The sequence below is a fragment of the Bubalus bubalis genome, chromosome 5 (genome assembly GCF_019923935.1).
Source record: "Bubalus bubalis isolate 160015118507 breed Murrah chromosome 5, NDDB_SH_1, whole genome shotgun sequence".
NCBI lineage: Eukaryota > Metazoa > Chordata > Mammalia > Artiodactyla > Bovidae > Bubalus > Bubalus bubalis.
In genome coordinates, this window is record NC_059161.1 from 3,795,316 (window position 1) to 3,808,628 (window position 13,313).

The 13,313-nt window shown below is 40.1% G+C and overlaps 1 protein-coding gene across 4 annotated transcripts in view; it reads right to left on the bottom strand.

Moving 5' to 3' along the window:
• The window catches only part of NEK7 (NIMA related kinase 7), a 139,091-nt gene that overhangs the window by 27,971 nt on the left and 97,807 nt on the right, over nt 1–13,313 (bottom strand). For 3 of the 4 annotated variants that reach the window (XM_044942637.2, XM_025285312.3, XM_025285311.3), the window contains 2 exons: nt 9,101–9,209; nt 8,117–8,224 (listed from right to left, as the gene is read on the bottom strand). The exons of the other annotated variant lie outside the window; for it this stretch is intronic. In XM_044942637.2, the coding sequence (XP_044798572.1) occupies nt 8,117–8,224; nt 9,101–9,209 (217 nt within the window). The remainder of the gene's footprint in view (nt 1–8,116; nt 8,225–9,100; nt 9,210–13,313) is intronic. 4 annotated transcript variants of the gene reach the window in all.

Genomic DNA, 13,313 nt, shown 5'->3' on the forward strand with positions numbered 1-13,313 from the left:
AGACGCCTTGATGGCAGTCTAGGGAGAGCAATGCTGGAATCCTGACCCACAGAGCTGTAAAAGCCATACATCTCTGTTGTATCAAGCCACTACATTTGTGGGAATTTGTTAGGGCAGCAATAGGAATCTGACATGAATGCGCTAACGATTCACACACCGCCTGGGCCAAGTCCACGTGCTGAGTCAGCTACAGGCCAAGAGACGGAAAAGCTTGTGACCTGAAGCATCCATGACCTCTGCAAGCTCACTGGACAGTCTGGGGATGGGATCAGTTCAGTCTTTGAGGGTTTTTTTTTTTGGGGGGGTGGGGTGGGGTGGAGGGAGAAGCCAGTATATTTACAGTAAGACAAATGAAAGGATAAAATGATGATCTTGTATAATTTAAAAGCACACTGGTTGTTCACTGACTGCTAAGGACCCTAAACCAGGTAATTACAACCGCTTTAAAGACTCAAATTAGGGACAGAGAAGAGAAAGCAGGTCACACGCTACATGGCACTCAGTTCACAGTTGATGTTTGAAGCTTGGTAAAAATTTTTCTTATAAATGTTTTAAATTTGCCAAAATAAGGTTCCCATCATGTGTATGAAGCACAAGCTGGAATCAAGATTGCTGGGAGAAATAGCAATACCCTCAGATGACACCACCCTTATGGCAGAAAGTGAAGAAGGACTAAAGAGTCTCTTGATCAAAGAGGAGAGTGAAAACGCTGGCTTAAAACTCAAAATTCAGAAAACTAAGATCATGGCATCTGGTCCCATCACTTCATGGCAAATAGATGGGGAAACAGTAGAAACAGTGACAGACTTTATTTCTTTGGGCTCCAAAATCACTGCAGATGGTGACTGCAGCCATGAAATGAAAAGACGCTTGTTCTTTGGAATAAAAGTTATTACCAACCTAGACAGCACATTAAAAACCTAGACAGCATATTACTTTGCCAACAAAGGTCCATCTAGTCAAAGCTATGGTTTTTCCAGTAGTCATGTATGGATGTGAGTTGGACTATAAAGAAAGCTGAGTGCCAAAGAATTGATGCTTTTGAACTGGGGTGTGGGAGAAGACTCTTTGAGAGTCCTTTGGATAGCAAGGAGATCCAACCAGTCCATCCTAAAGGAAATTAGTCCTGAATATTCATTGGAAGGACTGATGCTAAAGCTGAAACTTCAATACTCTGGCCACCTGATGCAAAGAACTGACTCATTGAAAAAGATTCTGATGCTGGGAAAGATTGAAAGTGGGAGGAGAAGGGGACGATAGAGAATGAGATGGTTGGATGGCATCACCAACTCAATGGACATGAGTTTGAGAAAACTCCAGGAGTTGGTGATGGACAGGGAGGCCTGCAGTCCATGGGGTTGCAAACAGTCAGACACGACTGAGCGACTGAACCGATCATGTGTATGTCCAGGAGGGAAAATCATAGATTTATTGATCAAGAGAAAACTCACCAGGGATCAAGACTCTAGCATACCTCATGAATTATTCTGGATTTAAAAATAATCCCTCTGCTCAGAATCACCTAATTCAGAATGATGGACAGGCCCCAAAGCCATGTATGGTTTCCTCCTCCTCCCCTACCACCATACAATCCCATCAAGAGAGCTAAGTACTCTTCAGGTGCAATAGCTACAAATATGTCACAAAAATAAACAAGGAGAGAAAGAGGACAAATCATACAAAAAAAAAAACCCAGGTGTTTTCCCTCCAGCTCACGGTCCTCGCTGCTTCTGGTTCTCCTCTTCCTGGACACACGGGGGAATTACTATGTCCACTCCTTTAAGATGGGCATGGACACGAGACTTGTTTTAGCCAATAAAACATGATTGGGAATCAACCTGTGTTACATTCAAGCAGAAAGATTTAACTGAGAGCCAGTAAGTGAATTCTCCATGATCTTTTCCCCTTGTGAAGATCACACGAGACGGAAGCCCCTGAAATGCCAAGTGACCACGTGGAGGCAGGGCGGCCACCTGGGCCCACAGTGGACTCTGGATAACCACAGAAATAATATGCTTCAGTGCTGACTGCTGTTGCTTCCTGCAGCGTGCTCTAACCTGTGCTTTGTGACGGATTTAGTTAAACCCACACTCTGATGCCCAGCCTGCCTCTAATTCATTCACTCAGGAGGTACTGAGCATCTACTCTATGTCCTCTACTTTACACTTGGGACACAGGAGGTACGAACCCAAACCACGGAGACCCCGGTCCTCGTGAAGATACATGTGGTGAGGGAGGGAATAGGAAAGGACTAGGCATAGTGAGTGAGTCACACAGCGTGTTCCAAGGTAAGAAGTCTAAGAAAAACAGGAAAAAACAAAAACACGATAAGGATCAGGAATTCTAGGGGAGGTGTGTCAGGGGCAGCAGATTCATTATTAAATAGAGTGAGCTCAGGGATCGCCACCCAACCGCCACACAACGTGACGGGACAGAGGAGAAAAGGTGCCTTCAAACTGCTTGCAAATACCAAACTGCTGTGCCCATCTTCACTGCCACAATGGCTGCTGGTACTGAGGAGCAAGAGAGGATTCCTCTGGGTCAGTATCACAGGAAAGACGGGTAGTTTGATATGGCTTGAATAACAATCATATATTTTTTAAAAAAATCATACATTTGGATTATTTTAAAATAATCCAAGGTGACAAGAGGAAACGCACACCTTGACGGCCATGTTCCTACTTCATAGGTTTTAGTTTCCAGTCTCGAAGGGGCGTTTCCCCGGAAATGTCAGCCCCAGCTGCGGGTCCACAGGAGGGTTATGAAGAAAGCCCTCCGGATCCTGCTCACTTCTGAGGCTTGGGAACGGAGAACAGGCAAGTGCAGGGCAGGCACAAACGGCGCTTCCCCCCACGTTCCTCGGCTGCATGCGGAGTGGGACATGGTGACCCCAGGTGGAGGTGAGGGGCAAGTCGGGGACCTGGTGGCGTTGGGACCATGCCACCAGACCCCGATGCAGTGCGCCCACAGGCCGGGCGGGGGAGCACCTCACTGCCTCCCGCGTGCACAGCCCGCCCACCCCTGGGCCTCGGGCTCCTGGACTCTGGAAGGCGAAGAGTCTGCAGCCACAGCTCGCAACCACCCCCGGGTCTCAGGGAGCCCGAAGACTGTGAAGTGAGCAGGACAGTCACATACGTGAGTCCCGCCCTCACAAGCACCAGCAGCTCCGTGAATGACTGAGTCCTGTCTGACCACCTGAACTGGCCCGGCCAGCAGACTGCCTAACAGGAGGCAGAAAAACAGGGCTCAGTCCTTAAGTAAATGGAACAGCACGGAAGTACTGTAAACAAAGACTAATGTTTTCCAAATTGCAGGTTATAACCCATTAATGAGTTGTGAAATCAATTTACTGGATTGTAAATAGCATTATTTTTAGTAACACAAAATAAAAGAGACAGTATCAGGAGGAACCATGGTTGTAACAGGGAATTTCCACTTCAGTGTTGTGCAGTGCAATTCCCATGGGGTCATGGTACAGCTGGGGCGTGGGGGGCAGGGGCACACTATCAGGAAATCTGGGAGCCCCTTATTGAGAGAGCTTGACTCAAAGGGGAGACGTGCCCTCCTCATGAAATTAGAGATACACACACACATAACTCATTTTCCAACAAGTCTTACATCTGTGCGGTTGGTAAACAACAGGTAAGAACAGAGTGAAGTTTATACATCGGGACTTGCATATTCCAACTCAGAGTCTCCCAGCCACACCCTCTGTCCAATTGCATACACAAGCGCTAAATGAAGATCTGACTTAACTGAGTCCATGGAGAAAAGGAAAGGGGATGAGAGCTCAGACCACACACAGGGATAAACGTGGCGCGTGCTGGGCTGGCAAGCACAAAGACGTTTAGATTTTGCTCAGCTCTGTGAAGCACATGCTAAGGGGCCGTCGAACAGCCACAGAAGAAGCGGCCAGCACAGGGGAGCCCCCAACGAGAGCAGACCACACTGGGCGTGCTGACCCCAAGGACAGGGCAAGGTCACGGCTGGGTCCTCATGCCAATGCTGCAGGGCTGGCCCCTGAGCTTCGAGGAAGGGGCGAGCCACCCCCATGTGTGGCTGAGGCCCCGTCCCGCAAACCTCCTGCAGAAGCGCCCATCCTGATTCAGCCCCTTGTCTGACCCGCCCCCAGTCAGCCTGGGATGTCACTCCCTGGGCCTCTCTGTACCCTCTCACCCCCGTTCAGATGCCACCTCCTGGCAGGAGCTGTGCCATTTCTAAGATACTCCCCCTGCTGGTCACTCCATGTGCAGGCTAACAAACCCTGTTAGTTCTTCGTCTGTTATTTATCTATTTCCTCCCACCACAAGGTGAGAACCATCAAGAGGAGGACTTGCCTTGTTCAGGCTACGTACCCCGACCCTGGAATGGCACCTTTTTTTCCTGAATGAATCGGTGCAGCTGTTTCAAGAGGAGAAATAAATTGCTCATAGCCTCCCTCTCTGCTTCCCCTTTCTTTTTCTGTCTCCTCCACACCACCGTCACGGTCACAAAGGCAACTCAGCATTTATGCAGCATACCACAGTGCTCAGAAAACACGTTTACTTTCATTTCATGACTAGGCTAGGGGCTGGTGAACACAGCATGGTTACTACCCACATTTCTACTCGTAGAAACCTGGAAACTGAACCAGAGAAAAGTGAATAAATGGACTGACCAAGGTCCTACAGCACAGCGGGCAGGTCAATCCAGAAATCCACCATCCTCTACAAATGTCCTTCTGTCCCACACTCAGAACAAGGCAAGAAGAAAAGCATGGCGGACACCATGGACAAAGGCGTACAGCCAAGGAGGGGAGCAGGCCAGAGGACACCCTCCCCCCCCAGAGGACCCCAAATGCCGAGCCAAGGACTTTTCATGACAGTCCTTAGGTCACAGAGAACAGGTGAAGATTTGCAGGAAGTAAGATAATCAGATAATGTGTTTAAAGAAGGATTTTCTCTGCTGGGAATATGGTAACCATAATGGATTAAAAAGGAATATTACAAACACAGAAGGATCCTTTCCTAGTCCAAAGAGGAAGTGCTTACAGTTTGAGGAGGACAGAAAAGAAAGTGGAGAGGCTGGGAGACAGTGTGTATGGTGGGGGCAGAAATAAAACTAAAGGCTTCTGAGATTTTTTTTTTCTCTCCAGTTTTGAAGATCTGGACATGATCTGAACATCCAGCAACATTATCTTTGATATGTAATTTTTAATCCCAAATTTAAGGAATTATTATTGCTCCATGTTGACATACTTTTAAGTTAAAAACTTGGTTCTGAAAACTGGCTGGAAACATGACTGTCTATACAACCTTATCTGCTACAGAAAATGTGACAGAACCAGAGATTTTACTGCAGGTTGACATGTTATGGAATTAAATGATACATATTAGAGATAGAAACTGGAGAGACAACTAAAAAATTCAAAGACTTGATAATCTCTTAAGGATTGTTAAATACAAAAAACTTTGTAAGTGTTCCTTATAATGATTAAGTCAAAATAAGTGAAAATAATTTGATTTTTGGAAAAAAAGACATTTTGGAATAAACAAAATATAAATGCATAATTATAAGATGTTTCTAGAAATCCTTGGTATTTCTGTCCTATTGACTTAAATTCCTGGAAAAAAATCTCCTTTACTAAAATTAAATGAAATTTAGCTCCAGAATAGAATTCATTCAAACTAAACTTACTGGAATTTTCTTTTATGAACATACAGATCTCTTTTATTTGTAGTTTCATAATATTTAGACCTGAACTGTGAATAAATCATGCCCTACAGATTTAATCCTCAGCAAAAGCAGAAAAAAAAAATCAACATAAAGTATAGAGTTTATCAAATTTTCTGTGAGCAAAATAAATTTATATAGGTGACCACATTTTCAAGTACTTTTTGGAACCAATTCTTAAAAGCGATCTTTTTAGTTTTTTAAATGGAAGTACAGTTGATTTATAACGGGTGTACAACATAGTGATTCAGTATTTTTATAGATTATACTCTACCTAAAGTTATTACAAAATAATGGCTAAATTTTCCTGTGCTGTATCATATATCCTTAGTATTTATTTTTAAAACAATCTTTCAAATTTGTTCTTAAAAACAAAAGTATAAGTCAATAACACAGGAGGGCAATAATTTTTTAAAAGCAAAAATTAAGGTCAACTTGTCTAAGTCTGTGTCACAATTTCTATCCTTGTTATTTTATACATATTTTTTGTTAGCAAAGAATTTTTCCTGATCCTTCTACATAAGATTTTTATTGGGTCCAAACACCTTGTTGGGCTAGAGTTCAAACTTTAATTCTTGATATTCAACATACTTTGCTTAGTGAACTTCAGTTTCAAACCATCAAAATTTCTACTTCACAGAAAAGACAGGCAGAAACACAAGATATTTTCTTATGTTAAGAATATTTGTCTCAAAATAACGTGGAAAACAAAAATACTTGGGAAAGAAATTATTTTCCTATTGATTCATTCGTCAAAGTAATCAGTCTCATTGCTACTTCCTCACTGGCTGTGCCTCAGGTGTGCCTCAGAGTGTTTTATGATTATGGGCATCCCCAATTCATGTGTGTGTGTGTGTGTGTGTGTGTGTGCGCACGCACATGTGCACACACACATGAACTACATACAACTACATGACCCTAAGTTAATTGGTTTAGATAAAAACTGACATTAGCAATTCTTAATTATTCTATTAAAATTTTGCTCTGTATAATCACATACTTTGGAATAATACATCACCTTAACCTAGAGATGCATATACATTTGTAAACCCCATTGAGAACACCTGTAAGCAGCAGTGGCAGGCAAGCTAAAGGAGTACACTTCCAAAACTGGTAAGCTCTGTGAAACCAAAACTGGTTTCACGTAATAATGCTGGATCTTCAGGGTCAGGCAACTACGGCACGTGCAGAGTGACAGCCGCAAAACAGCATGCACAGCACACACGCGTGTGCAGAGCGGCATGCACACAGCGCACATGCCTGTGCAGGAGCTAAGGGCACGTGCAGTCGTGCGTGCGTGCGATGCTGACCCAGCAGTTTTAAGTATAACAGATTACTGAGAGAGTGCTGTTAGGACATTCCGTTCAGGTGAGGAACAAAGGCAACATGGGTTATCTTTCCTCAGGGCCATCCTGGACGCAGGAGAATCAAGCGACAGGTTCAAGGCCTCACAGAGCCTCAGCGACAAAAGTGAGAAAGCTTTAAAAATGTCTAGTCACCTAATTTGGCTCGTTTCATTATTTTGTCATTTAGTGAAATTCATTCCTCATTAGACCATTTAATTTTTATTTCTCACTTAAAAACAATAACTTAATTTTAAAAAATCAATTGTTTTCAATGAAATTATGACACCAAAGATGAGGTATCATTAAATTAAAGCCAAATTACTTTTATCTTAATTCTTATTTGATGGTTACCATTTTGTCTTATGTTACAAGGAAACTATGATTTGAAAACTTTTAGGAGAAACTCTTATCATTCCCTTTAAGTTATTCAATCTAAAAATTATTTCTTCCCAGTAATTGCTATGTTAATGGAAAACCAGTTTACATCAAGGTAAAGTTGGACTAGCTACCTTCAGTTCTGTTTTAGGTACAAAGGACACTGGTATGTTATCTGCTCTAGAATCGGTAAATTACAAGTGTCTTCTACTTGTACTTTTACACTTTAGGGGAGTATTTCCTCCTGAGCCACAAATCATCTGTAGGTCCCCCCTGAGTAATCACAACCATGTACGCTACTTGAATAAATTTGCAAACGACTCTAACATTTTTAAATGGTCAGGTGAGGTCTTTAAGATATGGTTCATTCTTCATACTGTCTTAATATTATCAAACATAAAATAAAAGGGAGGGTCCATGGCAACAGTTAAAACTAGACTTTTTCACTGGCATTTTCTTTTACTAAGTGACCGCCTGATGGTCAAAGAGAAGTGTCCAACTCTCACATGAATGGACGCATTTTACCCGATAGGTTTCAGCTCAGGACCTGAGGATGTTTAAAATGTTGATTAGTATTTAGACGGTAAGAGCTGGCATATAATTCGTATGTCCCTTATATTTTAATCACGTGGGTGGGGTGGAGGGAAGCGGATAGATAACTGAAATTATATTGTGTCTCTTACCTAAAGAATGTGCAGCTGTGGTTTTGGAGCTGAAAAAACGGCCAAGCCCAAGGTCTCCAAGCTTGACCACCCCAGTAGCCGTAATGAACACATTAGCTGGTTTTATATCTGTGAATTAAAAGGCACTGGGTGAAAAATGTTGTCAATGTAGGTATATTCAAGGGATTAAAGATACTTCTCATTGTAGAACTTTAAATATATGTTAAAAAGTCAGTTTGAATTCTGAACCAGTTATTTATTTTGAGTAATGTTCACATATCCTAGTATTTCTGAGTTGTCGGTCCTTTGATAGACAATCATCAATACAGGATGATAAGCACTATTAATTTTCATTTAAAATGCATTTTTTCCATTTTCAAATGAACTTCTGTGAAATTCAAAGCACAAAATAAATGCGTGCCCTCTACCAGTTTTAAACATCCTACTAAATAGTAATTTACTGACATGTTTACATAAAATATAAAATCAAAACAGATGCAGATAATTACTTAGATGATGTTATTTTAATTGCTTATGTCAACTGTACTGAAATTTCTTACATCCCAAAATGAAGGGGTCCATGCCTCAGTGATGTAACCTTCATACACTTGGTCTGACCGTTTGACTGAGAATCATGAATATATTACGAGTGAATGCTGAACATTAAAAATCTAAGTAGCTATAAGGTATACTGTTCACTAAAAAAAAAAACAACTCTTACTTATGCATATTCAACTGCTTTCTTGCATCTATTTTTTTTAACTTTTATCAACATAATCAGTAAAAAAAAGTTAAATAGAAAAATAACTAATTCTCATTCTTATTTAAAACCAAGTACGGCTTTACTTAAAGGCTTATCATTCTAGTATTAATAAGTTTATAATTTGGAAATAAATCACCTAGGAAAGCATGATAACACAATGGCTGGAAGGAATTTATTCGTAAACTGCCTAGTGCCCTGTGACCTTTACAACAACATGAAAAGCTTCACAAGCCTGGACTCACCCCGGTGCATGACTCGTCGAGAATGCATGTGCTCCAACGCACTGCACAGCTGCACAAAGTATTTCCAAACGGTCCTTTCAGGAATTAGCCTCTTTTGTTTCTTAAAATGCTGTTTAAAAAATTAGAAAGAAGTTTAAAAAAAATTTCAAACTAGATTCTGACTTAAGTCAGAAAAACACCTATTCTCATCTATTAGAAGCTAAAAAACAAATGATTTTTCATAGTGAAATGATACCAGGATTTGTACCTGATATCCTACCTTAAATTTCTCCTGACTGTATCTAAAGTCATTATAGGCCGTATCAGGCTACATCTCTGTGATGTCCATCTGTTTCAAAAATTTAACATCCATATAAGGTGATTTCTTATCTAAAAGGAGGATGTCAAATTTAAGAATAGCCAGAATAAGAAAGTCTAGAGACCTGGAGGTAATTATGTTCATTACAAGACAGGGCTTCTCTTGACAGAAGTTAGTGAAGTAGAATTCCTTTTAAATACTGAACCACCCTTGGTGATTTGAAATATCACTTAATTTATTAAAAATTAAATAAATAAGAGGGAATTGCATGAAAACTTTCATGAATATTTCCACTGCATATTCCAAGTCAAACCTGCACTTTGCTTTGAACAAATAAAACTAAACATGGGAGCAAAACATGAGAGGAAGACCAGGGCAGCAAGCTGAGCGTGAGCAGCCTAGTCTGGAAAGACCGCACCATTATGCGTAGAGGGGCCGTAACGGAATAACTGCAAAACCCAAGGGACATAATGTGTGCCCATTTTTCTGCATTATATGTGCTGGAAGAATATACTAAAATTATGCTAATTCAAGAACAAAGTCCTTAGTTTCATTTCATAGGATTTGTAAGGATTCTTTACATAAAAATTATTTTTCAAAACCAAAAATGCAACTGGTTTCTTAGCAAAATTTGTAAATGACCAACATGAAAAAGTATTGCATTTAAACAAATTTTCAGACAATTTTAACTTTTTAATATTTACACAGACATCAACATTTAAACATGTGCTTTAATGCACTTTATATGATGATGTGACATTTTAGAAAGTTCAACTGTTTTGATTTTTTTTGTAACTGAATATGGAGAAATGGTATTTCAGATGATTCCAACACAACACACTCTGTCAGTCCCTGCCCCTGTGACCAGGTGAGGGCGGCTGAAAGGAAAAACAATGCAGGGAAAGAGAGCTGCCAGCGCGCCTACCTCGTGCTCAGCACAGATCAGGTCTACTGACTCACGTGCACTCAGCGCACCAAAGGAGAGCTCTTCAAGGAAAAGCAAACCACTTCAGGGTAGTCTTTATCGTAACACGTACTATAGAAACGAACTTATTAGCAACTTCAGTGACTACTACCTCAGTAGCAAAAAAAAAACAAAAAATAAGTAACAATCAGATGACCAGGTAAAAAGCAGATCAGGGTTATTACTAAAATGGTAAAAATCTCCCAGATCATGTTTCAGTGTTAAATCTTATTAACCGCAGCCTGCATCAGCATCAGTTTTCAGTCTATGAGGGCAACGCTGCAAAATCAGTTTTAGACACATAATTTTCTTTCAGACTTGGAATGAGTCCAAATAAAGCCTGTCTATGTGCTCTCCCTGACGCTGGATTAGCATATCAGAAGACCGTTTGATGTCAACAGGAAGATGGGGAACAGGCTTCTTTTCATTCAAAAATAAATATACCATATCATGTAAGTATCAGACCATGAAAGAATAATTTTATGCTTCAATATAGATTCTGAAATCATCATAATTATAATTAACCTGACAGTTTACCTTTAAAGTTCCATTATTAAAAAATAAATTGTATATTAAAAACAGGGCACAATGAGAAAACTGCCCTCAAAATGGAAGATGTGATCAGGCCAAGGACTGTTTCTTTCAACAAGTTAAAGATTTTAACAATGAACTGGCATCAATATAATGCTAGCTAGACAGAAGGACTTGGCCAAATGTAAGTATCCAAACTAGTAAAATGTTTTTGAATTTTATGAATTTGATTCAATCAATCATAAAATAAATCAAAAGCAGTTTTAACATGTCATTGGTTATCTCCCAATATTTTTTCCATGTCTATTTAAACATACAGTTTTTCAACCAGCCTTGAGTTAAAAAAAAAAAATCCCCCCCCCCCCCCCCCCCCCCCGGAAAAACCAATACCTATGATGAGAAGAGCCTGTCTGTTCTGATGGTGGCACTGTCGGCTATCTCTTAAGAGGATGAATAGAAAAAAGGCAATAAAAATTTGAATTCTGGTAAAATTTATATTAGCACTATAAAACAAGAACTCACATAATGCCAATATATTTTTAAAAAACAACCTTTTCTTTACTTATTCTAAAATATACATATCTTTTTAAAGTAATTATCTAGTCAAATAGCATTACTGTTCAAAAATCCTATCTTTTTCTGAAAAAAGACAATTCAGCTCCAGATTTGGGGGAAGTAAACGTAAAAGCAATATATAGGAATAAAAGACGGACATTTATTTGTCATGTGGTACGTTTCTAATAAAGCTAAATCATTTTAAAGGGTTACTATTAACAAAGATTTCCATGAAAAAAATTTAAAAGATAAGTCACTTTTACTATGTTATAAAACAGAATTTTAACCTCTTATATCTGAAAATATCTAAAAAGTCATGAAAGACAGAAATGAGCACTCAGATATACCTGATCATTTGGACAGAATTTTTATTGTCTTTTTTTTATTTTTAAGGTGGGTTCATCTTTTTTTATGCAAAGCTTCAAATACTGTTTAAGAGCATATTTTCTACCTCCTTCAACATTCAAACAAACACTGAACATTATTCATATCAGAAAAAGAAAACCAGATGTAACAAAAAGCTAACCAGTGTATTTGTAAAACGCATATACAAACATCGGATTATATTGTTCTCTCACTTATGTGTAACAAGATGACCAATATCTCACCTAGGTGGAATTCAGCATCCTTGGTAGAACACGCAGCGTCACTAAGGTGAGGCTAGCCGATGCAGCCTGCCTCCACGCAAAGGTGTTTTGGAAAATGGGCACAGCTTTTTTTTTTTCATTGTCAAACATTCTCTTACAAACTAAAGGCCCCAAAATCAAATTATACAGCAGACACTGTTTATCAAGTACCAATTTTGGGGAGGAATCACTCCTCAGTCTGGACACTCCCACTCCAAGCAGAACATACATTTCTTATTTCCACGTTCTGCAATTTCAGCATTCCTCCTTGGGAAATCTTGGGAAAAATTTTTATCACTATTACACAGTATAAACTCATCAACAGAGAAAGAACAGAAAATTATCTTGTTGGATCAAAAAAACAAGCTAATTTCTGTAGTGTATCAAAACATCTAACCCTACAGTCTGGTATGTTCATGTATAAAGAAGGACGTTGCAGACAAAACACCCAGATCCACAGGGTCTGCTTCGTGAGTGTGTGGCCCGCACGGTCACAGGCCCTGCGCTGAGTGAAGTGCTATTTCACCAGCTAGAGATTCCTAGTCACTTGCTCCATGGGGGCGCGAGACGGTGTCAGCTGGTCCCAGGAAGCACATAACCAACACCCTTGGGAAACACCGTACTGCTGTAGTTAAAAAACAAAACCAAAGAACAGCACACACAATCCTGGGAGGCAAGTCGTTCTTGAAGATTAGGAGAAATGGTAATTAAATAGTAAGAAATAATGAAGCTATATGAGAACTGGCATTGCAGGCACCAGCTGGTTTCCATCTCTTCCAAGTATCTAACATGAGGAAGTCCGGATTTATGTTCAATATTAGGAACTACTTCCTGCTCGGGAGTGTCGTCAAACGTCTAATGTGCCACTCACATCATCCATATGCACCTTTCGTAACAGGCCTGATGATGAGGCTTGGCAGTAATGGCTGTGTGACCTTGAAGAAGCCACTTAACCTTGCTGGGCCTTGGTTTCCTCACTATATTAAACAGCTTTGGAAATGAACAGAGTAAGTGGCTCCTGCTGCCTCTAAAATATCTCATTTACAAATAAAACACAAAAAAACAAATGCCTGATTGGCACATTTTCACACTGAAAAATAACAAATTTTAGTATGTCCGGTCCTTTAAATCTTCAGCTAATAACAACAAAGCAAAAATAACAATCGTACTACCTCTGAGATCCCCAGAGGTCCAGTTAATCCTATGAATGGTCTTCACATGAGATGACAGGTCAGATTT